Below are 24564 nucleotides of genomic sequence, written 5' to 3'. Positions count from 1 at the left end.
TTTTCATTCCCACTCGAGTTTTTTAATCTTTATTAAAAATATGTGAATTTTTAGTTAACTAAAAGATAACTTTCAGATAACTTTGATGTTGTGTAACGTTTTTGGCCGCCATACGGCGCCCTTCCCTAAAATATCGAAGCCAACATGTTGGCATGCAAACCAGTGGTTGTGTTAACAGCTTGCTTTCCCTTTGTTTCATTGTTCACGTTGGGGAGTCTAGAAAATTGCTATAGCACGTGTGCCTGTCACTTCTAATGTTCTGGGTTTGAATCTGGACGTCCTGTTTGGAGAACAGTGAAAAAGCAGACAATCCCGAATAATTGTTCATTGTAAGGCATCAAGATAAAAACAAATTGACAACAATAAACAACAGAATACAAGGGGAAAACGATTCAAAAATATGAATTCTCAGGTGCCTACATGCGAGTAGGTGATGGTCCACTACAGGATATGTACAGTATATAAGATCATTTGTCTATCTCATTCTCTCTATTTGACTGTCTGTCTGCTGTGTCAAAATGGCAAAAATGTGATGGCAGGTTAATTGAACAATTCAGAATCAGTAATTCTCTCCAAGTACAGTACTGCCATCATGACCATATGAGAAAAACGTAGCGCAGTAAAAATTGTACCACAGAATTGAAAAACAGTTCTTAGAGCCTGAATGCAACCGAGGTCTGAACAGCATACTCAAGACATACATTTTCACATACCACTTTGTGGAAGTGTTAATGTCTCTTAATGTGATATACTTATAAAATACGGAAAATTCCCATGTCTGTTATCATTGGAGTCACAGATTGTATAATCCTTCACTTAAATTTTTTAAAAAAGTTTCTCATTGTAGCTAAATTTTATCGATGTGTAAATACAATCATCCAAAACGTAACTTTAAACACCTAAGATGCTCTATTTTACAGAATATCAATCAACAGTTCACTGAACAAAAAGGCTAAAAAACAATTGGTATTTGCAGTACAGTACTTGCAAACTAATGCACTTGACCTAAGATTAGTCAATTTTAGTGATAAAATCATTAATAATTCTTGGTCTTAGTATGAACTATTCAGCTAAAATGTAACAATTTGATGACATCATAAATTATTCCTTGTTTTGTTTTAACATTTCACCAACAGAGGGGAGAGCAGGTAAGGTCACTGCTTCACTTGCCTACCCTGACCACACGTCTGTTGACTCATGTTGGATATCTTATGTGTCACGACAAATAAACAAATTTGACTTGATTTTTATAGAACGTGTGATTACATTTCAAATGCAAATGACATCTTTCTCCCTCTGTCTTAGTTATATTCCTTAGGGCCATTCATTGCTGACCCCTGGGTCCGACCGAAGGTGTCAACAGTTGACTCGCCGCTAGAGGGGTCTTTAGCCACCCCAAAAGTGAATCAGCCACTCCTCCTCTTCATCCTCGGGTGTCCGCTGCTCGGCTCTCAGCTGCTGCTTGCTGATACAAGCGGACGTCTCCTCTCTTGCTGGTAGAGCTTCACGCGTGGTGCGCGGTGCTCCAAGCATCTCCCACCCGGGGACCTTGTTGCTTGAATGCTTCGAAATGGACTGAGGGGTCGCTGGCAAGCCAAGCGGGGATAACTCGACGCGAGAAGACTACTTTTGCACCCTCCAACCTTCTTGTTGCGAGGCACCTTTTTGAGGGGTTTTCTCCCCACCATGGACGAGGAAGACGGGCATCTGGAGAACGCGGTGCACGCCGTCAAGGAGTCGGATCGTCAGCAGCGACTCAGGCTTTGTGTCCTCAACGAAACGTTAAACACAGAGCGGGATTATGTGCGAACTTTACTCTTCCTCCAGTCGGTAAGTTTGATTTAACCTCTCACTCCTTTTGTGGTCCCGTTTTTTATTATCCACATGTTTCACTCCAACACACCAAACTCCGACCACAATCACTTTAAACGCAACATCCTCTGTTCACAACCGTCGAGACGAGTGTCGGGCTGCCCCGAAAGAATAAATTAATTTCATTAATTCGGCGCTGCATATCAAAACATTTAATTATATATTCTCTATTTAGCTCAGCTTGTTTTGTGTTGCAATAAAGCAGCCCTGTCTCGTAAAATCTCTGGAATCTCAACCAGATTTGGCGTGAAAATCTACGACGGCAGTTTCTACTATTTGAGCAACTTTTTTTGTATAACCTTTAGAACACTTTGCTTTGCATTTGCGCACAAATCGGTCCTTACATAGTAGCATTTGACATCTTTTCGTTTTGTATGCTGTAACTGTGAAGTCAGACAGACCTGCTGTGATCTTATCTCACAGGCGTCATTCACACATCCCCATTGTGTTTGATTACGCAGGTTCGAAATAAATCAACATTATTGCACGTAAATTGTTATTCATGAGCAATCAACATCAAGGCATCCCTTCCATCCCTTTCCAGACCATTTTAACTATAACGTCATACTAGTACTTTTGGAAAAAAATATTTTTCAAAGTAAACACATGCACGTTGTTTCGCAAATTGCTCCTCACTTGGGTCAGGTGTTGTCGTGCATCCCAATTGAACTTCTTTTTCTTTCGGCTTTTCCCTTTAAGGGGTCGCCACAGCGATTTCAGTATCCTCCATTTTCAGAGGTTTGATTCGCATGTTTGTTTTGGCCAAGATTTTACGTCGGATTCCTGACAAAACCCTCTGTATCTATCCGGGCTCGGGACTGGCACATGAAGACACTGGCTTATGTCCCCTTGTGGCTACAGAACAATCAACTCAGTGAACTTAATAAAGATGAAGATGCTCCGCAAAAGGCTCCCAAACACAAAATGGTCATCAGGACAGCAACATTCAAAATAAGCAAAACATCCCAATTGAACCTGGATCGAATTATTAGCATTTAATATGCCAAAAGGAGTGTGTCTTTTATTTGTGTGCATTATTACTTTTTTTGGTCACAACATGGTCAAAAGCCAGTCTCGTCTTCATGTGGCTTCGCTCTGTTTTAAATGGTGCTGTCAACAAACACGCTATTGTTTTATCCACATACCGGTGGTTGTTTAACAATGGCAAAGGTTTGTCATGCTGTTTCTTCTTTCTCATCATTTTTCTGTCACATGTTTGTGTGCACTTCCTCACTTTGAAACAGGTATTTTAATCTAGCCCTCACTTCATAACATTATTATGTTGTAGTGTGCTTTTTTTGTTCAGTCATTATGTAACGCCAGGAGAACACTGCACCAGTGTGATGCATTGACACCATTTATACGATCAGTGTTTGGAAAAAAAAAAAGCACCTCGTTACGTCTTCGCCACGTAACAGGCAGTCGGTGCTTATCTTGTGTTGCAAGACGGTTTGGGCAGCAGCAGAGGGACGTGCTCTGTCTGCCTCTTCTTGTAGCCCCTCCGCCCCCCCACAGAGAAGTGATAATGGCCGCAGCCTCCAAGATTTAGCCGAGATGTCGGTGGACATGTGAAAGCTGGTACCTCCCCCGTTTAAGTGGGCCAAAGTCTATTCGAGAAGGTTGTGTACATCTGTCCTGTAACATCCACAGAATATATATCCATCCATCCATTTTCCGTACCGCTTATTCCTCATTAGGGTCGGGGGGTGCTGGAGCCTATCCCAGCTGTCTTCGGGCACGAGGCGGGTGACACCCTGAATTGGTTGCCGGCCAATCGCAAAGAATATATAGATATATTTTTAATTGACTTATAGTTGAAAGGATGTCAAATTATATACTAGAGGGCTTCCTTACAGGACACTTCCATGTTTCGTCGTCTTCTTTGCTGCTGTGAATTGTAAATTTCTCCACTGCGAGACTAATAAAGGCAAATCCAATCCAATCTTTGTGCTTGGGATAAACCAAGCAGACCAATTCCTCAACATCATATTTTACAGGAAATATAACAAACACCAAGCAATTACATAATCACTTAAAGGACAATCGATGCCTCCGGACAAGTTGTGTCCATAATTTGTAAAATAACTTCAAATGACTTTTACAAAGATTCCACCGCATATAGCTATATTTTACATTTTAAGACTCACGCTGAATATTCAGGAAGTTTTGTTCTTGACGTGACGTCACAGAAGGAACGCCCCTGACGGAGAAAGCAACACACAATGCATTTTGCGGTACTTTGTTTGGTCTGAAAACTTCGTGTTGATCCGTATTGATGGCGAAAATTGAAAGGAAAACACATCAATAACGCGATGGTGAATTGTTGTGTGTTGCACCAAGACTACTATTTGATACTAGTTGACACAAATTCCCAGCAGACAAATCAACCCATTTCCAATGGAGCTTGGGCCCCATCTTGTGCATTTTCTGGGACGCTACATTTCAGTCCAGATTCCTCAAAATGACACAGAATTTCTTTAATCGATTGCAAACATTTATGCTTTCCTCTTCAGAACTATTTGAATCATATTCATAACTGGATGAGTAACAAGAAAGCATCTTCTCTGAATCTGAAGCCATTGTTTTGATTCTTGAGCAAGGCAAGACGTCCTGGCGTGATGTCATGAACAAGGGGGCGGGACCTTCTAGAACTGAAACTTTGTGAGGTCATTTTGAAGTAGTTTTGGGACACTTTAAGTCATTTTTATTGCTGTTTTTCATTTGACTAAAAATATCAGCCTGCGTGTTTTGGGTATTTTAGATGCTATAAAACGTTTTTCTGATGTCAGTTAGGAAACAAAAAAATGGGTTCGGTTGTTCTTTCAGGCAGTAATAGAAGTCGTTTGTGATGACATTTTGCTTGTACGTCTGCTGAAGAAATTGGTGTTATTGGTCTTTCAAGAGGTACCGTAGAGTACATGTTTTGAGCTTCGGTAGTTGCATTCTATTAGTTAACCATGAGATGAACTAGGACGCTTTAAAACCACGATACCAAAAGCCTGGGATTGCTTTTTCGTCTTGTCACATATCACAATCTGGTATCCAGTATTTTAAACAACACATTGGAAAATGTTGGAAAGTATGCATAGCATTTCAACTCATGCTATGTTTGATGAACGCAAAGGTGGTTAGCCAATTTGGAGTCATGAAACACATTTGTTACCTTGTTTTCTTTTTGGAGAAGAACCCCCCCCCCCCACCACCACACAGTAACAGCTTTATACTCTCTCTTTTGTGGGTGGGGGGTGGGAGGGCTGCTTGTCCATTTATCATTCAACATGGCTACGTCTGTTTGCGTGAATTCCCCGGCAGAACTGCGTCGATAGACAGAATCTTGACGGAAGCACATGATAGCCGGGCAGTCTTGTTTGTGATGGATTTTTAGTGTGACCCGCTCTAAGACATAGAATGCTCCGTATCTGGTAGTCTAATGGCGTGGCGGTCGTCAAGAACAAAATGTTGTGTCGTTTTAGAAAGCCATTGCTGTTTCCCACAAACACACACTGATAACTAAAACTTGTTTTCATGCATTGTTGTCATAGTCTCTTGTTCCACCTGATTCTGTCCATCTGGTGTCGTTTTTTTTCCTTTCAGTTTTTCCCACAGACATTTTGAAATGAAAACAGAACCATGACAGTGGAAATTACGATCTTTGTAAACCAGTCAGCAAATTGTCATATCTCTTGCTCAACCCTTGAAGAACTAACCAAATGTCGGAGTGCCAAAATGTGGTGTAGATGAGTTTGGCGCCCTTAACACATTTTAATATGAAACATATTCACGTGGGATTTAGTTCTCTGTACATTGTGCCATTGGAGCACTGCTGATTGGGTTGGCCAAGGAGAAAATGTACTACTTAAACTTAAAAAAGTCTTCTTCCAAGAGGCCTCCTTTGCTGCTAATCCATTCACTTGCTCTCCATCCAGACTCCAGCTGAGCTTGCCCTCTTACCTCCACGGGAGCGAAGTCTTTGTTACCACTTAGCCCACAGGGGTGTTGATAAGGGGGTCCGGCCTCTGGTACATTACAACACATGGTTTCTGTAAAGATAGAGAATAATTTAAAGGACAACCGACGCCTCTGGACAAGTTGTGTCCATAATTTGTAAAATTGCTTCAAATGACTTCTACTGAGCATATTTTACAAAAATGCCACCGCATATAGCTATATTTTACATTTTAAGACTCGCGCTGAATATTCCGGAAGTCTTGTTTTTGAGTTGGTGACGAGGCCTCACGTGTACGTCACTGAAGGAACGCCCCTGACCGAAAAAAGGACACATTGTAGCAGTCCTTCCATCACGATAATGCATTTTGCTGTACTTGTTTGGTTTGAAAACTTCGTGTTCCACCAAAAAAGAGGCAGAAGAGGGCAACAAAGCTCCATGTAAGGAATTAATCAGCCTGTGGAAACGGGCTGATTAATTTCTCACACAGAGCTTGGTCGCCATTTTCTGCCTTTTTTTTGGTGACACATTTCCCCCCAATGTTGCCTCAAAATGGCACAGAATAAATTATTTAATTGCAAACATGTATGCTTTCCTCTTCAGAACTATTTGAATCAGATTCATAACTGGATGAGTAACAAGAAAGCATCTTCTCCGAATCTGAAGCCATTGTTTTGATTCTCGAGCAAGGCTTGGCCTGACGTCACGAGCAAGGGGGCGGGACCTTCTGAAACTGGCCACTTCCAGGTTCAATTTGAAGTAGTTTTTGGACACTTGACTGCATTGCACTTGACTAAAAATATCATCCTGCGTGTTTTGGGTATTTTAGATGCTATAAAATGTTTTTCTGATGTCAGTTAGGAAACAAAAAAATGGTGTCGGTTGTCCTTTAAGGTTCTCTATTTTCTCACTGTCTATTCCCGCTCTCAAACCTCGATCTGTCCAATGAATATTAATGTTAATTTACAAGTAACCACAGAGTCGGATGGCGGTCATTTAATCATCCCAAGCTCGGTTAAGGAAATTTAGTTAGATGTCCGTTTCTAAAGTCTTGGCATTGATTTGAGCTCCACTCAGTGCCATCGCTGAAAGACTTGATGAATATTTCTGCTTTCCCACATTCTCATTGGAACTTTTCATCCTGCGGCAAATATCGAACAAACATCACCTCTTACACTAATTAACACTGATTTATTTTTAACCTCCCATTTCCACCCTTTATGGAGGGTTCAGTAAATCTGTCACGGCACAAAACAAGACTCCTAGCCAGAGTTGCACCGAAAAAAAAACACGAGTAGGTGGCGCTCATGAGTTCATTCTGTGCTCTGAATGCAACAGGGTAGGGCTGGAAGAGGTGGATGGGAGTTTGAAATGAGGGATTACAGGGTTGGTTTTGGGTTTCTTTTTTGAGTTGCTATCATTGCATGTCTCAATTTTCCCGCCAGAGTGAAAGCTGCTTTATAAACAAGCCAGAGTCAATTGCAATATCAACTTTTTGTTCCCATCCACAAATTCCCTTGTTAGCATCTGATCACTGCTTAGTTCCTTAGATTAGTGGGGATCAAATCTGAATCAGCTTTGTGTTGTATCTCACCATATCCAGTACCAAAATGTAGGCCATCCATCTTCTCTTCCTCTTTTTCTTAGTGAGGGGATTTCCCTATAGAAGCTTAACAATGGAGTTTGCTGCCATAAAAGCTGCAGGGTCTTTTTCTGGACATCCGCCCTCCTTTGTGACTCGTTTCCACCGAAGATCAGTAGAATATAGTAGCGCTAAAACCGACGACTCCCTTGATGGTAGTGATTCACTGTTTGACATCCATTCCACATCAATTTCTTTATGCAAATAACTGTGACAAATTACAAGAGTTTGATGCCTTGCTCATAGGTTATTGAGCTGTCCATGCAGCTCTCACTATGGCACAGGTGTCAAAGTCAAGGCCTGGGGGCCAAATCTGGTCTGCCACATCATTTTATTCGGCCCGCGAAAGCAAATTAAGCAAGTGCCATGATGCTTATGAACTCATTCACTGCCATTCCCGAATTTATTCGGGAATTGAAAAGCATAATTTGGAGCGCCATTCCTGAATATGTTTGGGTTTTTGTTTTTCTTGCGTGGGATGGGGGGTGCCAATAAAGTGATTTGCATTTGCCTTTTGTACAGACACCCCCATTTTAAGTTTAGATAACTCCAGACCCATATAACTTAGGAATTAACTATTTTTTTCTGATGAAAGAAGAGCTTCTGTGGTTTATTACGCTGCATTGAAGGTTTATGTAGTCCTAAAACAAACTCAGTATTCTTTTGCTCCTGCAATATGAGTGAAAATGAGAAAAACTGGAGTGGGCATATTTTTGCACTTTGTCTGGCAATGAATGAGTTAAAGTTTGAACTGAAATTTCAAATTGTCGTATTTAACCCATAATAACAGTCATTATTCTTGACTGCAGATTTGAAAACTAGTTATTCATTCATTTGTTGAGCGCTCTGTATGTAATATGTGGAGGAGATGAAACCTTCTAATGGTTTCCCCAAATTCATAACGACCCTTGAGAGGATAACTACAATGTGGCCCGCGGTAAAAAATGAGTTTGACACCACGCCATATACACCCCCTCATATAAATGATTAACTGTCCGTTGTAAAAAAAAAAAATCAAGACATCTTTAAATGCATGTGCGAGCACAGCAGACCCAAAATGGTGGAACACGATGTTATTGTTGTAATTTGCCAGTTACCATCTTGGCACACACATCAGATTATTTTGTTTCTATTATCGTTACTCAAACCACCTCAAGTGGGCCTTCTTGACTTACACTAACCACCCCCCCAATCACCCTCCTGACCCCCCTTCTCTTGTGGTGACGGAGCTTCTCACCTTATCTCGAACGCCTGTTCACGATAGACAACAGTTGTGGCACCTCTTTCTTGACCCCGTGAAAAGTAAATGCTGATTGAGGCGGGGGGCTGGTGTGTGGGGGTTGCATCATCACTGCTGTGGGATAATAGGAAGGATCTGGAAATCCCGTCCTTCCTTTGGGCCACACACGTGAGATTATGAAAAGCTCAGATGTTGTTTGTTGTTCTGCCCCGCGCGTTTGCTTCTCTACAGCATGTTGTTGTAATCGTAAGTAAACAGGATGACACACACGCGTGCTTACACATAACACGTGAATGTAGCGAGGCCGTCATGCAGCAAGTCGTCTCCACTTCTGTTCCAATCTTCAGCATGTGTCAATTTCCTTTTGTGTTCTGTTTCCTTTGCTCCTTCGCCTGCCCTGTTCGTGGCACACACAAGCGTCAAGTTTCCCTGGACTTTCTCAAAGGAGAGTTGGTATAAATAGTGTAACTCTGTTTAGCCTCCCAACGCTGGTGATTTCAGTCCACTGCAACCTCAGCCGAGCTGAAGTCATAGCAGGGCACGCATCGTGTAATTTTTTTTTTTTAATAACAGCAGGTAGGACGGTTACGATGGAGGCCTGCTGAGGTTTTACGAGGTTCTGGAGCTTTAAACAAGCCATTTAGTCTCCACGTGTAATGCGTTACACCCATTTTAATCTCGACATCCAACGTTACCCGTTGTCTGATATTCTAGTGCTTTGATAAAGCGGAGGGGAGAGAATTAAACGATTCAGGTTGATTGTTTTCAGCTACGGTGAAGCGGCAACATCTTAATAGAAATGAGAATGGGCTTCTTCGAATTGCTGAATACTGACATGAAGACAACAGTGTTCTCCAAACAGTACTTGTGTGCATTGACCTTTAGAAAAGACTGAAAACACCTGTGTTATTTATTTAGATTAGATGATGACTGATTAATATCACAGTACTGCAGTCCAGCATTATGTTGTTGTTTTGGTTTCAAAGTACATCATCTTGAGTAACCCTTAGAAATGTTATTGTTCCATCTACTGTGAAAAGACACATCATTCAGCAATGTAATCAAACACGATTGAAGTAGACAATTGTGAATAAAAATGACTGTCAGAGACTCGCACCTGCATACCTGGAGAGTATGCCTGGCCAATTTGTTCCAGAAAAAAAGTGACTAATGGTCTTCTCATTGGGGAACGGCACATCCGGTGTTATATATTGTCGTGGATAGTTTGATTTCCAAGACATGTCATTAATTTTTGTCGTGAAAGAAGCGGCTCAACATGATTGATGGAAAGGTGGTGATAGCTGCCGTGCTGCAATGTTGCTCACTTGCGATTAAAAATTTGATATCATAGCACGTTCGGCCATTCTTCAAGGACAACCGACACCATTTTTTGTTTCCTAACTGACATCAGAAAAACGTTTTATAGCATCTAAAATACCCAAAACACGCAGGATGATATTTTTAGTCAAACGCAAAACACCAATAAAAATGACTTAAAGTGTGCTAAAACGGCAAAAAATTGAGCTGTGGATTGGGCATTTTCAGAAAGTCCCGCCCCCAGTTCGTGATGTCACGCCAAGACGTCTTGCCCTGCTCGAGAATCAAAACTGGCTTTAGATTCGGAGAAGATGCTTTCTTGTTACTCATCCAGTTATGATTCAAATAGTTCTGAAGAGGAAAGCATCAATGTTTGCAATCGATTAAAGAAGTTTTTCCGGGTCATTTTGAGGCGTCAGGAATGATGTGTAGCGTCCCAGACAAAGGGAGAAGATGGCGCCAAAGCTCCTTTGGAAATGGGCTCATTAGTCTGCTGGGAATTTGTGTCAACGAATATCAAATACAGTAAAGTCTCGTTATATCGATATCGGATATATCGATAGTCCCGGTTATATCGATACTATTTCTATGCACGCATGGAGAAAATTACATGCAAACAGGGTCGGATATATCGATAGTCCCGGTTATATCGATATTTTTTCGGACTCCCTTGAATATCGATATAACGAGACTTTACTGTAGTTGTCTTGGTGCAATACACGATTCACCATCGCATTATTTACGTGTTGTCCTTCTAATTTCACCATCAACACGAAGTTTCCAGACCAAACAAAGTACCGCAAAATGCATTGTGTGTTGCTTTCTCAGTCAGGGGCGTTCCTTCTGTGACGTGATGTCAGGAATCGTCACCAACTCAAAAACAACAATATTCGGCGCGAGTCTTAAAACATAAAATATAGCTATATGCGGCGGAATCTTTGTAAAATACGCTCAGTAGAAGTCATTTGAAGTGATTTTTACAAATTATGGACACATCTTGTCTGGAGGCGTCGGTTGTCCTTTAAAATCTCATTGCGGTATCCCGAATGCTAGGAAACTGTTCTAATCGCATTGTCACTTGGTGTGTGTTGAACCTCATCGTACTTGAAGACTGGTCCGTTGCTTTGTGGCGCAACATCATCATAAAAAAAAACAAAGGTGAATGGCAGTTGATTTTTTTTTTTTTTTTTTTTTTTTTTTTGGGGGGGGGGGGTCACGTGCGATAATGTGTGTTACTAAGCCATGCTTTTCCAGGCACAAGACTGCGACAGGAATTTAAGGTATTAAAAGTTAACAAGTCTAAACCACTGTAATACCCAGAGGCATAAGTCAAAAGCCCCACCCTGATCTTACCCCACCTCCTCCCATCAAAAAGTTGCTGCTACCGTGTGTAAATATTGGAGGAATCACGTGTAGAAAATTGGTTTAATGTGTATGAAAAGGTCAGCTTGGGCTCCTTCAACCGAATTGTAAACAGAACATGAAATATCTTGTAACATGTGTCAAATGTATCTGTTTAAGTGTGGTGTACAGTACATTTATTCATGCTAGATAATGTCATCACCGAGGCTCGCAGAGGCTTCACCAATCGAGGTAGCGGCCTTAACGTGTTTGTTAGCTTCCTCAAGTACAACCAGATGTGTCCCTTCTCCTTCAGGTCAAAAGGTCATTTGCCCATTCGGGAAGAAAAAAAAAAAACAGCAAACACATTTCTTGAACTTTTAAAACCTGTCTAAGATTACTGAATGGTTGAATTCTTTGTCTAATAAGGAAAGGTCAGACTAAAAGTCCCAGGCTGCTTGTGGTCTGTGGCAGCAAGCAGGTCACATGACGAGCTCAATTGGAAATAGCTATGCCGGTCTCTTATTGCATTTTGGAACTCGATATATTTTTACACTATAATTCTCATATCAGTTTGAGATGATCTTTCAGCTTATGATTTTAATTATTTAAGTTCTGATCATTTTTAAGGTAAAGTCATGTCTACTGTTGGGGGGAAAATACTAATGGTCAAAGATGTCAGTCAAACTCCAGTCCTGGGAACCAGATCTTACCTGCCACATTATTTTATGTGACCCGCAAAAGCAAATCAAATGTCAATTTCCATTATGCTTGTTAAATATCAAACACAATTTACAATTCTCTTATGTAACAACTAAGAGACATATTGTAAAAAAAAAATTGTAACCAAACCCCTCATTACGGTAACTTGAAAAAAAGTGTAATACATCATAATTATTGACTTTTTTTTAATTTAGTTTGAGTTATAACGGCCCTCCAAGGGAAATGGCAACTAAAATGTGGCCCACGTCAAAAATGAATTTGACACCCCTGCTCGATGGGAGACAGAGCGTAACCCACACTACAAGTGGGTTACAATTAAAGAGTGACGTGCTGTTAAGGGATTTACCGTTTGTCAAAGGTGTTGGTGTTTGAAGAGAGATTTTTGTTGTGTGCCTTTTCCAGTGAGCGGTCATGGTTGGCGGGTGGGGGGTTGCCATTTAATATGTGCTGTTCTACTGCTACTATGGGATGTATGCCAACGTTAGCATTCGCTCGCGCTAAATTGACCAGGCGCTAAAGTCTTTTGAAGATGCTGCCTTCATGTCAACTGAGTGTATATTGTTTTCTTAAAAGCCAAAGACAATTTTAAACGCTTCCGCAGAGTTACTATTTTAATGCTTTCTGAATGGAAGGTTTGAGCCGAATTGATCTGCGAATCACTCTCTGACAACACCAATGATCAATCACGGCAACAGATACCACCATGGTGGTACATGTATCTGTTGCAATTCCCCATTGTGGGACGAATAAAGGTTTTCTGATTCTGATTCCCTCGGCAGGTTTTGAATCAGCAGATTCCCGTTATCTCGATGATTGGCATGGATGGCACCATGACATGGAGTGATATCAATGTAGTATGTGGACAGATGACGGACCCAATTACCTCATGCACATAACATGAGCAGCCAACGGCTAGCTCGCAAGCTAACAGGCTTGGAGCAAGTCATAAAACCAAGCCTACTCGCAGTTGTGCTATCATTTTTTTTTAATATAAATGCTGAAGTGCCTCACCGGACGCTGTTAATGCCGCGGCCCAAATGTTAGGAGAATTGAAATGGTGATAAACACGATACAAGTATCGGCACAATTGCGTACTACTTCTCTGTCTTCGCAAATTTTCAGCATTGGTCCACCCCCATGTGAGCTACTGAAAGAACCCTGACGTTTTAAAGTCTTTCAAAGTGGAAGTGAGTTGGAGGGAGTGGCTGAGGGTAGAAACTGGACAACAGTCAAAGAAGACGTCTTTGTTTTTTTGTGATTGCTTGTGTGAAGACCACTTTCTTTTGGAAGATGGGGAGCGATTAGTTTGAGCGTTGTGGGAGTTTTAAGGCCGCCTGAGAGAAGAGCTTGTGAATTTGGGCCTCAGGGAGAACGAAGTCTACTGAAGGTTTGCTAGAATCCTTTATTGTGGCAGCAACACGGAACATTCACAGCCTCTGTTGCACTTTGCCCTCTGAAGAGGGAATTTTGACATTTATTTGTTCAATTTTTTCCCATGATGACCCCAAAGTAGCCCCAAGGCTTCTCCAAAAATGGCCTGTGTCCCCTCCCTTTTGTGTCTGGCTAACCTAAAAGACACAATTCATGGACACATTCATTGTTTTACAGCTTGTTGTTTTCTTGTGGATGGTAGGGGCTGGAGAGTTTGCTGGTGACCAAAGAACTTGGACACAACAATGTGGGTGGCTCGCACCGTTAGCAAAGTGCTAAGCCTCTAAATTAAGTCAAGTAAACTAACACTGACAAGTTTTAGCAAAAGCCTTATTGGGTGATTCTCAAGAGGCATGCCTGTAACTCTCTTTATACTTTTGATGAAGAACCTGTTTTTCCTCCCAACTGACAAAGTTGTACATGCTTCCTTTTCCTTGCCTTGAGATGCTTAGTTTAATTTATGTACACATCCAACCGTTCATGCCCACATTCACACCTAGGGACAATTTAGAGTATTCCCTTACCCTGCCACGGAAACCGGAATACCCGGAGAAGACCCATGCAGGCACTGGGAGACCATGTAAACTCCACCTTGCAAACTGTAACAAACGGAAAGCCAGAGTCGGAATCGAACCCTGCAGCTCTTCACTGTGATGGCGACCCGCTAAAAAGTTGACCATGGTTTAACATTATACACACAGATGTGCAATCCCGTATTTTATCATCGAAGCCGTATCGGTAACTTGTTTATCGTAAAAGTAGAAAAGCAACGCCGCACGATCTTTTTACTGCATTTACCTTTGTGCTCGATATTTCCTGTTAAAACCTTGACTTCAGTTTGTTGATACTCTGAGGGTCAACTCAATATCCTTGAGATTCTCTAGGGTTGCTTTTTCTTGAATAGCGCCATTGACTCAAAATCTTCCAAAACAGGAGTGACTGTAAATAATGAAGTTGTGAGGATTCGCTTGATGGTGGAGGTCAAAAAGGATCCCGAGGCTGACACGGCAGACGTGAGGGCAGCAGGCTTCTTTACTCATCACCCATTGGAGCGAACTTAAGGCTACATCAGCATATGGTCCATCTGGCTCTTCACACCTTTCTGTCTGGCTCTTTGTTGCTGCCCATTTACTGCAGCAGTTAGCAGACCCTCCGACACGTATCTGACCCTTTGATTGAAGGTCATACAGTCACGCCGGATGGATAGTACATGACACTGAGTACAGTTGGCTGTGATAAACAGTGTTTGCAATGTGTCAGGTGGCAATGATGATGGATGCGCTCTTAAATGTTAAGGTCGGGTCAAATGACTGACTTCTGAGGTGGATACAATCAGTTCCAGGATTGGGAGGTAGCAAAGGGGGTCTCCCTCAATTTATTTTCATTGCAGAACATTTTTTTTTTTGCCCGTATGATGAATGAGGAAGGTGTAAATATGCTTCACACAAATTCTTCTTCAACATTCTAAATTGTCAGCAAGTATCAAGACATCCCAATGCCTACCAAAAATGCAAAACCTGACATCAATAAAACAGTGAGCATTTAATAACAAGTAATATGGATTAGTCAAAATTGTATACATTACAGTGTGGCTGTTTGGGTATTTTTTTTTTTTATTCACCTGCTGAAATGATTGTTTTCTCTGCAAATCTAATGTTAGTTGACAAAGCTGGCATTTAATTGAATTGGATTTGCCTTTAAAAAGGATTTTACATTTATTTCCCGTGTGTAATGTAACATTTGTGTATGTCCTTGTACATGGATGTTGATCTACATTGAAGTCCAGGAGAGGAACCCAGGTTCATGATTATTTTTGTCTTGAACTGCGAAAGTATATGCATAAATAACTGTTGCAAGGTTCACTTTTGTAAGACTGATTGTCGTAGACAAGACGGAGCAGTGGCATAGTAGTTAAACATGTCCTTCCTTTTTTTCACAACGGCCACACTTCCTGCCCTGAAACAACATCTGCCGTGAGAGGCACTGCTTCGTTGCGCAGACTGTTTATTTTCCTGTCCCAGCTCCTTGTGCCACTCGCTGATCTACTTGAATAGATTGATATTTGTGTGCGCCCAAAAGGAGTTTTTTTTTTGTTCTCTTTCCGCTTCTTCCTGTTTGTAGGCCACACGGAAACACGCTTGCTAAGGTGTTGCCTGTAAACTTCTGTAGCACTTTGTTTTCACTCCGACTTCTCTTGCATCTTTTTTCAATATTCTACAGCCACATCAAAAATGGTATCCTGCAATGCAGTGTAACCTATAAGTGGTATACTAAACATATCGCATACATACCACGTACTGTGTTAATAATAAAAAAAAAAATAGCGTGATCATCTTTCTAGAAACAGAAGATCACATACTGTGCTTCTATCTGAGTGTGTTAGGTTGTGTAAGTGTACTTTGTGTTGTACATTGCTGCAATAAAGTGAACAGTGACACAGCACCGGGCGGTTTCACAACTCGCGTCCTCATTTGATCACTGTAGGTCGATAAAACAACGTGCCCCTGTGATGAAAATGTATCTAGTGACATGCGACTTTAAAACACACGCGATGCTTCTTCTCATGTGATAACCACTTCTTGCTTTCTTGGTGGTATCTCCACGCTGATCATGTTATGACCATATTGGTTCTTGTTTTATGTGTGAAAATACTGAGCTTTTTAGGTTCGAGGAAATAGTACTTGGCGGGCTTTATAAGCGCGTTACGAAGAGCTGAACAATCTTATTTGCCTTCTGTAAAGCCTGCCAACCTTTTTGTCTCAGCCGTCATGTGCAACCTCTCTCTGGAGTCCTTTCTGGCAGTTAGCAAGATGGAATTCGGGTCCCATCTGATCAGCTAATGTCAACAAACTGATGGATGTTGCTGCTATTTTTATCGGGGTAACAATACTTGCATCGTCTGTGAGCAATCAAATGTGATGAACACTTAAAAACAGGAACTTAGCCAAGAATATTTTATTTATGTTACCTAAATTACCAAAATTTAACAATGCCTCGTTTTTACATCTCGCTAACGTGCTGTCAAAAGCTCATATGTGATTAACTCATTCACTGCCATTCCCAAATTTATTCGAGAATTGAAAATACGACGTACAGCGCCATTTCCGAATTTGTTCGGGTTTCTGTTTTTCCTGCTGGAGCGTCGATAAAGTGCTGGCCAGAAATCTAGCAATGTTTCCACAAGGGGCAGCATTTCCCTTTTTTTTCATGTTAGCGCTTTGTTCCAGCTTCAGCTGTTATTAAAGCGCTATATAAACCAATAGGTATGTATTGCATTGTATTTTGGACAGCTACCCTAATTTCAAGATCATATAACTTCAGACCCATATAATTTCATAATAGTCCTAAAACTCAATATTCTGTGGGTCCTGGAATTCGAGTGATAATGACAAAAATCCTGGCACTGGAGTGGACACATTTTTGCAGATTCCTGGCAGTGAATGAGTTAATATGAAGACATTATCTTTCGTGTTCGATGAAAGCAAACCACAATTGCGGCTGTTGTGAGTACCCACTGGATGAAGATATCAAAATCATCTTGATTGCCAAGTTTGTAGAACACACAAGGAATTTGTCTCTGGTAGAACAAGCACTATATAAATTTGCCTTTTCTAATCGGGAGATTATAACATAATGCATGGCCCTCAACTGGACCTCACTATTCACATCAGTTACCCGATGTCCGAAAAAAAAGCACAAAGGTCATTTGAGATGTCGGTAGGAGAGAGTAAACAGTGACCATCAGCTCCGTCCTTATCCTCTCGGTATGTTTATTAAGAAGTAATGAGCTCAACAAATGTGTTCAGATGGGAGAATCGAGTTACACTGTTTTCTTTTCACGACTCCCGCAGCAAGCAGCTTAGCTATGGCCCACGTAAGAGATAACATCTTCAGAATACAACTCATACCTTAATGTCATTATATTAAGGGCTTTGCGGTATTGTCTTTGTGGAGAAAATGACAAGCTAATGCTGGGTGAGATGGAAAGAAAAATAAATCAATACATGTGGCATTTTATGTCACAACAACTTATCCGACAATATATATATATTAGTTATTCTTCACTGTGACATTGTTATCTTTGAGATTAGCATGGCTTCGCCGGCCTTCCTACCTTGTATTATTCTTCACAATCCATTTTGACAAAATGATCCCTGGAATGGATTGTATCTCATCCGCCGCCATTTAAAATGTGATTACAATAGAAATTTTGGAGCGAAACCACAACGTGTTAAGAGGGTCGTAGTACGGTCAGCAGAGGATTGTTGCTAAAATTGTTTTTGCTAGCTGCTGCAGCGTCTCACCCCGATCCTGCCAACTACCTGCTGGCAGATATTTACTTTTCCCGTATTGTCGCTGAGATTACCACCTGGTGGCAGCGGCGTGACATCATATTGACAAATGAAAGTTTAAATGAAGCTACATTTGCCATATTTCGGACATTTAGCTTCAGATAATAAATGACAATGAACACAATCGGAGAAAGGTTTCCATTGCCTTTGCGATTTGAGTTGTCATATCGCAACTCGTAACTCAAGGTTCCACGATGAAGAACATGTGTTTTAAAAAGTGACGTACTAAGTTGGACTATCAGTTCCCCCCGCATGTCTATTGTAAATTTGTTCACGGACGAACTACAGGGGTCTTGCTTCACATGGAGAACAGCCTCTTCACTACTCCGATTTCCTTCTTCTCCCATGAACGAAATAAATTATAACAGAGTCAAACAGGTTGCCAGGGATTCTGCATCAACTTTGGCTCATGCCAAATGATAAATCCTTATGGTTCACCCTTCAACAGCTGTCAACAAATAAATACTCTGTCTAGATACGCCAACTTCCTCTCCCACCATTGTCCAAGTCACCACAGTTTTAGCTCCAGTCCTGATACTGGAAGCTGTTGGGTTATGTATCTCCTGTGCCCACAGTGATTTTTTGTCTGATGTTATTTACGGTATTTCACCAGGTTGTGTACCTACGTGCGCTTTGCGTGTGCTATGCGTGATTTCGTACCTGGATGTTTGTGTGTGAAAGACATAAGTATATTGTGGACACTGATTGCCTCTTGTGATTTATCAATTCAAGCAGATTTATTCATATATTTATGTGTGTGTGTGTGTGTGTGTGTGTGTTTATGGATGGATGGACAATATGTATTGTATGTACAGTGTGCTGAGAAAGCATTCTGTGACACACACACATTCGTGCAGCGTCAGACATGTTGAGGATCATATATTTGTTTTTGTTCTGCGTTTGATTGGTTCCACTTGCATTTTTTTTCAGCTTAGATGATCAAAGTATTGATTTCTGACACCTCACTTTCCAATTGTTTTGGATGTGCACAACCTGCTTCTTCGACTGATGTCGGTGTCTGAGACAGGATGATGGAGGGAGAAAGCCAGAATATTCTCTCTAAACAAACCTGTGTGCTTTGTAATGGAACAATGACAACAGCCAACACAATCCTGGATGCGGGTGGGCAAAAGAGTGAGAACTGGATTGAAAGGATTTCTTTGTTGTTCTGACCCACCACCCTTTCTACTATAATCCATTCTGTGACCACATCTGCGCAGCACATTTCTTTTCAGTATATATAGATATAGTTTGTCTTTAACTTGTACCACTATCTGTTTGCCTTTATTTGTTCATGTTTTGCTGTCTCCTAGCCCACAATAGTCATCATCAGCCACCTCTTGTCTTATTTGGCACTGTGCACTCTATCATTTGATTGAACTCTTCAGTGTGGACTTGTGACAAATTGCCATAAGGGGGGGGGGGGGGATAAGTGCAAGGCTCAAGCACAAAGTGTTGTTGGTTCCTCCCCTAAATAACAGCCAGTAACTCAATAACGGATTCCCTTTATCTACCGTTTAATTAGAGAGGGGGCACCTCACCGTTTTTGCATTCTATTTTGGTCTCCTCAGACTTTATAATCACTTCAATCTTGTGAGCAAATGTGTGATTATAAGTGTTGGCTTTCTTGAAGGAGGGGGACCTACTGTAAGTAACACTTGCTAATGTTAGTTTTGACTTGGAGTTCATTTTTATAGAGCGTAAATTGTTATGTTTGACCAGACTTGAACTTGAAGCAGCAACATGTTACTTTTAGCCAAAAATATCAGCTTCAAAATAATTTGCATGCTGCGGTGGCTTGTAATAGGACTAAAGCTTCTGTTGCCATTGAAACTCAGATCGCCTATTTAAGTGGCCAGTTATGGCCGTTTCTCCATCAGATCAGTCAATGAAGTTCAATCGGTACACTTGGTGATTTTTGAGTTCATGGTATTTTGCTTCCACGGTATCACAAGTCACTCAAAGGACATCCAACGTCTCCGGACAAGTTGTCCATAAATGACTTCTACTGAGCGTATTTTGCAACCGCATATATCTATATTTTACGTTTTAAGACTCGCACTGAATATTCCGGGAGTCTTGTTTTTGAGTTGGTGACGAGTCCTCACCCTTCGTCACTAAAGGAACGTTCCTGACCGAAAAAAAAGACACATTATAGAAGTCCTTCCATCACGTCAATGCATTTTGCTGTACTTGGGTCTGAAAACGTTGTGTAGGACCAAAAAGAGGCAAAACAGGGCGACAAAGCTCCATGCAATGAATTAAGCAGCCTGTGGAAAAGGGTTGATTAATTCCTTACACGGCTTTGTCGCCATTTTCTGCCTTTTTTGGGTGCGACATTTCCCACCCCTGATGCCTCAAAATGACACAGAATAAATTATTTAATCGATTGCAAACATGTATGCTTTCTTCTTCAGAACTATTTGAATCATATTCATAACTGGATGAGTAACAAGAAAGAATCTTTTCCGAATCTGAAGCCATTGTTTTGATTCTCGAGCAAGGCAAGACAGACGTCTTGCCGTGACACCACGAACGTGGGGGCGTGACCGTCTGAAACTGGCCACTTCCGGTTTCAAATTGAAGTAGTTTTTAGACACTTTAAGTTATTTTTATTGGTGTTTAGCATTTGACTAAAAATATCATCCTGTGTGTTTTGGGTATTGTAGATGCTATAAAACGTTTTTCTGATGTCAGTGAGGAAACAAAAGTGGTGTCGGTTGTCCTTTAAAACAAACAAATAAATACAATGATTTAAATATAATATTACATTTGATTTGATTTCTTGAAAGCTGGTGGTATTATACTTGTGTCGATCAGACAGTGGGAGTCGGGATGGAAATTTCACAAAACATTTACACTATTATGTGCAACTGTTGGCTAAATTCAATGCCATCAAAACAGAACTGCAAGGCGAGGTAGTACTTTATGAGCGCAGCACCATTCATTACATTGACAGGAAAAGGAAGGAAGATGAGAAAATATTCACTTGGTGGTTTTCGAATGGACGTCTTTTGCTTTCTCCCTCTTTTCGTTCTTTTTTTTCATACGACGATTGTCTGGACTTGAGGTCGAAAGTCAGACAGCTGGAAGAGCTTTAAGACTGTCAGATAAGGGATAATGGCCAGAAGAATAGGGAAGTGATGGCAAAAGAAAAATTCACATCCCTCTTTTTTTCACTGTATTTATCCACATGTCACAATTGGCCAGCGGAAACGTGAAAACCTCAACTGAACACTGAAGTGGTGATCTTGTTATTTTCATCATATTGGAAGCAATTGGACAGTGAAGCACTTATTTTGGTTTCTATCCTCGACATCAACTTTCCGATACATTAACTCACCCTGTAGAACATTAAAGGCGGTGTCAGATGGCAAGCAAAGATAAATAAATACACAAATAAATACATAAATAAATGAATAAATAAATAAATGAATAAATAAAAGAACAGAGTATGTCTCCATGGCAGGACTGTAAGCAAACCCATATCACACGGCACAGTTTTGTTTCTATTACTGGGTAATCAGTGTACGAATTTGCACCCTCTTCACTTCTTGTTGTGTTTGACATAAAATGACCTGCAACGCAGTTACAAAAGAAGCAAGCATCGACGTGGAAGAATGTTTGCGTTTATGTATGTATTTATTTATGTATTTATCCATGCATTTATGTATTTAGTTACTGATTACAGTAAAGTCTCGTTATATCGATATCGGATATATCGATAGTCCCGGTTATATCGATACTATTTCTATGCACGCACGGAGAAAATTACATGCAAACAGGGTCGGATATATCGATAGTCCCGGTTATATCGATATTTTTTCGGACTCCCTTGAATATCGATATAACGAGACTTTACTGTATTTATTTACATATTTGCATATTTATGTGATGTTATTTTGTATTTATTGATTTCTTTATGCACAAGAAGTAAAGTGAGCTCTTAATGGGGCAGTTTGTTAAGATTGGTTCAGTGGTCATGTGATATGTGACGAGGAGCAAGTAAGTGTGTTCAAAATCACTTATAGGCTGGAGAGTGTTCTGACACGCTCATCATTTGATTCAGGTGTGTTGGAGCAACGAATCAAAACGTCCATAGGAGTGGCCCCTGAGGGTCGGACTTGCTTGCCGCTAGGCTAGTAGAAAAGCGTAACAATTCGGAAGCGGTCCATGAAACCATCACGCGTCGTAAAAGACTACAGCAATTGGAGAATTGTTTCTGTTGAAATGCTAAAACACCATTATTTGGATCATTTTAAATTAAACAGTGATTTGAAATGATGATTGGTTGATGAAAGTAGTTGACGATTCATTTCAAGGTGTTGATTAGTTGATTGGTGGATTCAGTTCTTTTTCTGGTTGTGACATCACATCAAATGTGGGAAAAAGTTTTGATCCTTATCTGGCATAATGTTGTACAAAGATAATATGCCTTACTAACCCTTTCAGGCACAACGATTACTACAGTAGATGCTTTGGATTGGATGGATTTGCCTTTATTAGTGTCGCAGTGGAGAAATTTACATTTCACAGCAGCAAAATTATGAAAGAAATGAAAGTAGAAAAGCAAAATACAGGAGCTGCTGGAAAGGGAGACACTCTCGCGGCGCCGTCTTATCATGTAATCTCAATTCTATGCTATTGTGAAGAACATAATTGTATTGACTTCCCTTTTAACCCATTCACTACCAGACCATATGCAAAAATGTGTACACTCCAGTGGCAGCCTTTTTGTCATTTTTTACTCGAATTCCAGGACCTACAGAATATTGATTTTTAGGTCCACATAAACATTCAATGCAGCGTAAGAATCCTTACACTCTCTTCTTTCATCAGAAAAAAAGAGTTAATTCCCAAGTTATATGGGTCTGGAGTTATCTGAGCTTGAAATGGGGGCGGCTGTGAAGGAAAAAAACATTGGCAGAAGTCTGACCGAAGCTTGAAAACGCACCCCACCTGCAAGAAAAAAACAAAACCTGAACACATTCGGGAATGGCGCTCCACATCCTGTTTTTCAATTCCCGAATAAATTCAGGAATCGATTGAGTTAAATGTAAAAGTCGACAATTTATGCATTTATGCATTCAGATTTTCAACAAGTAAAACTAAGACTTTTGCGTATAAACTTCAGTGCATACAATATGTGGGCTCAACCCTATCAATGCCATGTGTGATCCCTTAGTATGTATATAAAACAGTTTTCCCAAACACACTGAACAGATTTATCATAATTTGTTTTCCACTTTCCAGGCATTTTTGCACAGAATCAGACAAACTGCAGACGACCAACAATGTCTCTCACCTGAACACGTCAAGGTAGGACTGCCTTTTTTAAAACAACATAAATCTGGATTTTCTTCCACACTGACTACATTTTCCCTTTTCTGGCCCTTGTCTTGATCCATCTGTTGGCCACTTCCTTCCTCCCTCTTTTGCTTTTCCTTTATCTCCCTGTTCCTCTCTATGCTCTCCGTTTCTATCATCCCACTGTGTATAGATTCTGTTTTCCAACATTGAGGACATCCTGGAATTGCACAAAGAGGTGTTGTCCTCTGTGGAGGCCATCCTGCAGCCCGAACCCCAGCCGAATCATGCACTGGGACACGTGTTTCTCCAATTAGTAAGTCCAGTAATGCAAAAACGCATCGACCGCAAAAACATGGACATGCAGAATACATGCACACTTTTCACCCTGAACCACAGATACAGGAAAACATTTTCTCTTTATTAGTATTCAACCCCCAAATAAAGTACAGTGGGGCCTTGGCTTACAAACTTCATTGTTTCCCAGAGTGTGTAAGGCGAAAAGTGTGTATCCCAAAAATTAATTTCCCATAGGAAACCATTAACATGAGAATAATCCGTTCCCAGGTCTCCATAAAATATAATTTTCAACTAATTAAGCCTTAAACCTACACACAATATACCTTATTTTATGTATAATAAATGTGCTATTGTATTGTAATGAAAGAAACGCAATACATACCACATTGGTTTATATAGCGCTTTAACAACAGCTGAAGCTGGAACATAGCACTAACATGAAAAAAGGGAAATTGGGGAATGGCGCTCTATGTCATATTTTCAATTCCCGAATAAATTCGTGAATGGCAGTGAATAAGATAACTGTTTCCGAAATGACTTTGATTCAGCTTGATAGAGCTTCACAATCGTACTATTCAAATGGTGTTCAAAGCTGTGAAAAGTTGGACTAGGTGATGTAACTTTATTGTCATGTAAACGACGTCCAGTATATTTGGAGTGTCTCCTTGGCTCTTTCTTTGTAAACATTCCACCCATCCACACTGCTTTTCACCCCACCCACCACTACCACCGCTCCCCTCTGTTTGAACTGTCATGGCCTCTGGGGACAAACAAAGACGGGTCTGTCTCCTGGAGAGGAAGAGCTTCTGTGTCAGTCTGCGAGGGGGAACAATGACTTTTCTTCTGGTCACACTCCATCTCCATCTCCCTCACTTTGTCTTGCTTTGACCAACTATTTTCAAGTCGACTTTCACTCAGTTCTTTGAATGTCGCAGCCGGGTGCTGCGCCACTGTCTGTCGCGGCTAACAGCATCCTTAAACAATCGCGCTCAACCGCTATCACGGAAGAGTTGCGATAATTATGTTGTTGCTCAGGGACATGAAATTTGTCATGTACAGTTTGAAGAAGTATCAGATGTCATCAAGAATGGGA

General features: G+C 40.8%; 1 protein-coding gene and 1 long non-coding RNA gene across 3 annotated transcripts in view; one reads left to right on the top strand and one right to left on the bottom strand.

Moving 5' to 3' along the window:
- The first annotated feature begins 1432 nt into the window (after positions 1-1432).
- Positions 1433-24564, top strand: part of prex1 (phosphatidylinositol-3,4,5-trisphosphate-dependent Rac exchange factor 1) — a 79939-nt gene continuing 56807 nt past the window's right edge. Inside the window, exons 1-3 of one of the 2 annotated variants that reach the window (XM_089012909.1) lie at positions 1433-1830; positions 23118-23183; positions 23365-23487. In XM_089012909.1, coding sequence (XP_088869035.1) covers positions 1687-1830; positions 23118-23183; positions 23365-23487 — 333 coding nt within the window. In that variant the 5' untranslated portion in view covers positions 1433-1686. The remainder of the gene's footprint in view (positions 1831-23117; positions 23184-23364; positions 23488-24564) is intronic. The other variant, XM_089012910.1, reaches the window with a different exon arrangement.
- Positions 4304-9748, bottom strand: LOC148904030 (uncharacterized). Its single transcript, XR_016116154.1, has 3 exons — positions 8981-9748; positions 8698-8853; positions 4304-5912 (listed from the first exon to the last, which is right to left on the bottom strand). It is a non-coding gene; the product is annotated as an uncharacterized LOC148904030 (long non-coding RNA).

The sequence above is a fragment of the Hippocampus bargibanti genome, linkage group LG01, assembly GCF_051943395.1.
Source record: "Hippocampus bargibanti isolate YZ-2025 linkage group LG01, ASM5194339v1, whole genome shotgun sequence".
Taxonomy (NCBI): domain Eukaryota; kingdom Metazoa; phylum Chordata; class Actinopteri; order Syngnathiformes; family Syngnathidae; genus Hippocampus; species Hippocampus bargibanti.
Note: the sequence above shows the minus strand (reverse complement) of the source record. Positions and strands in the feature narration are given on the sequence as shown.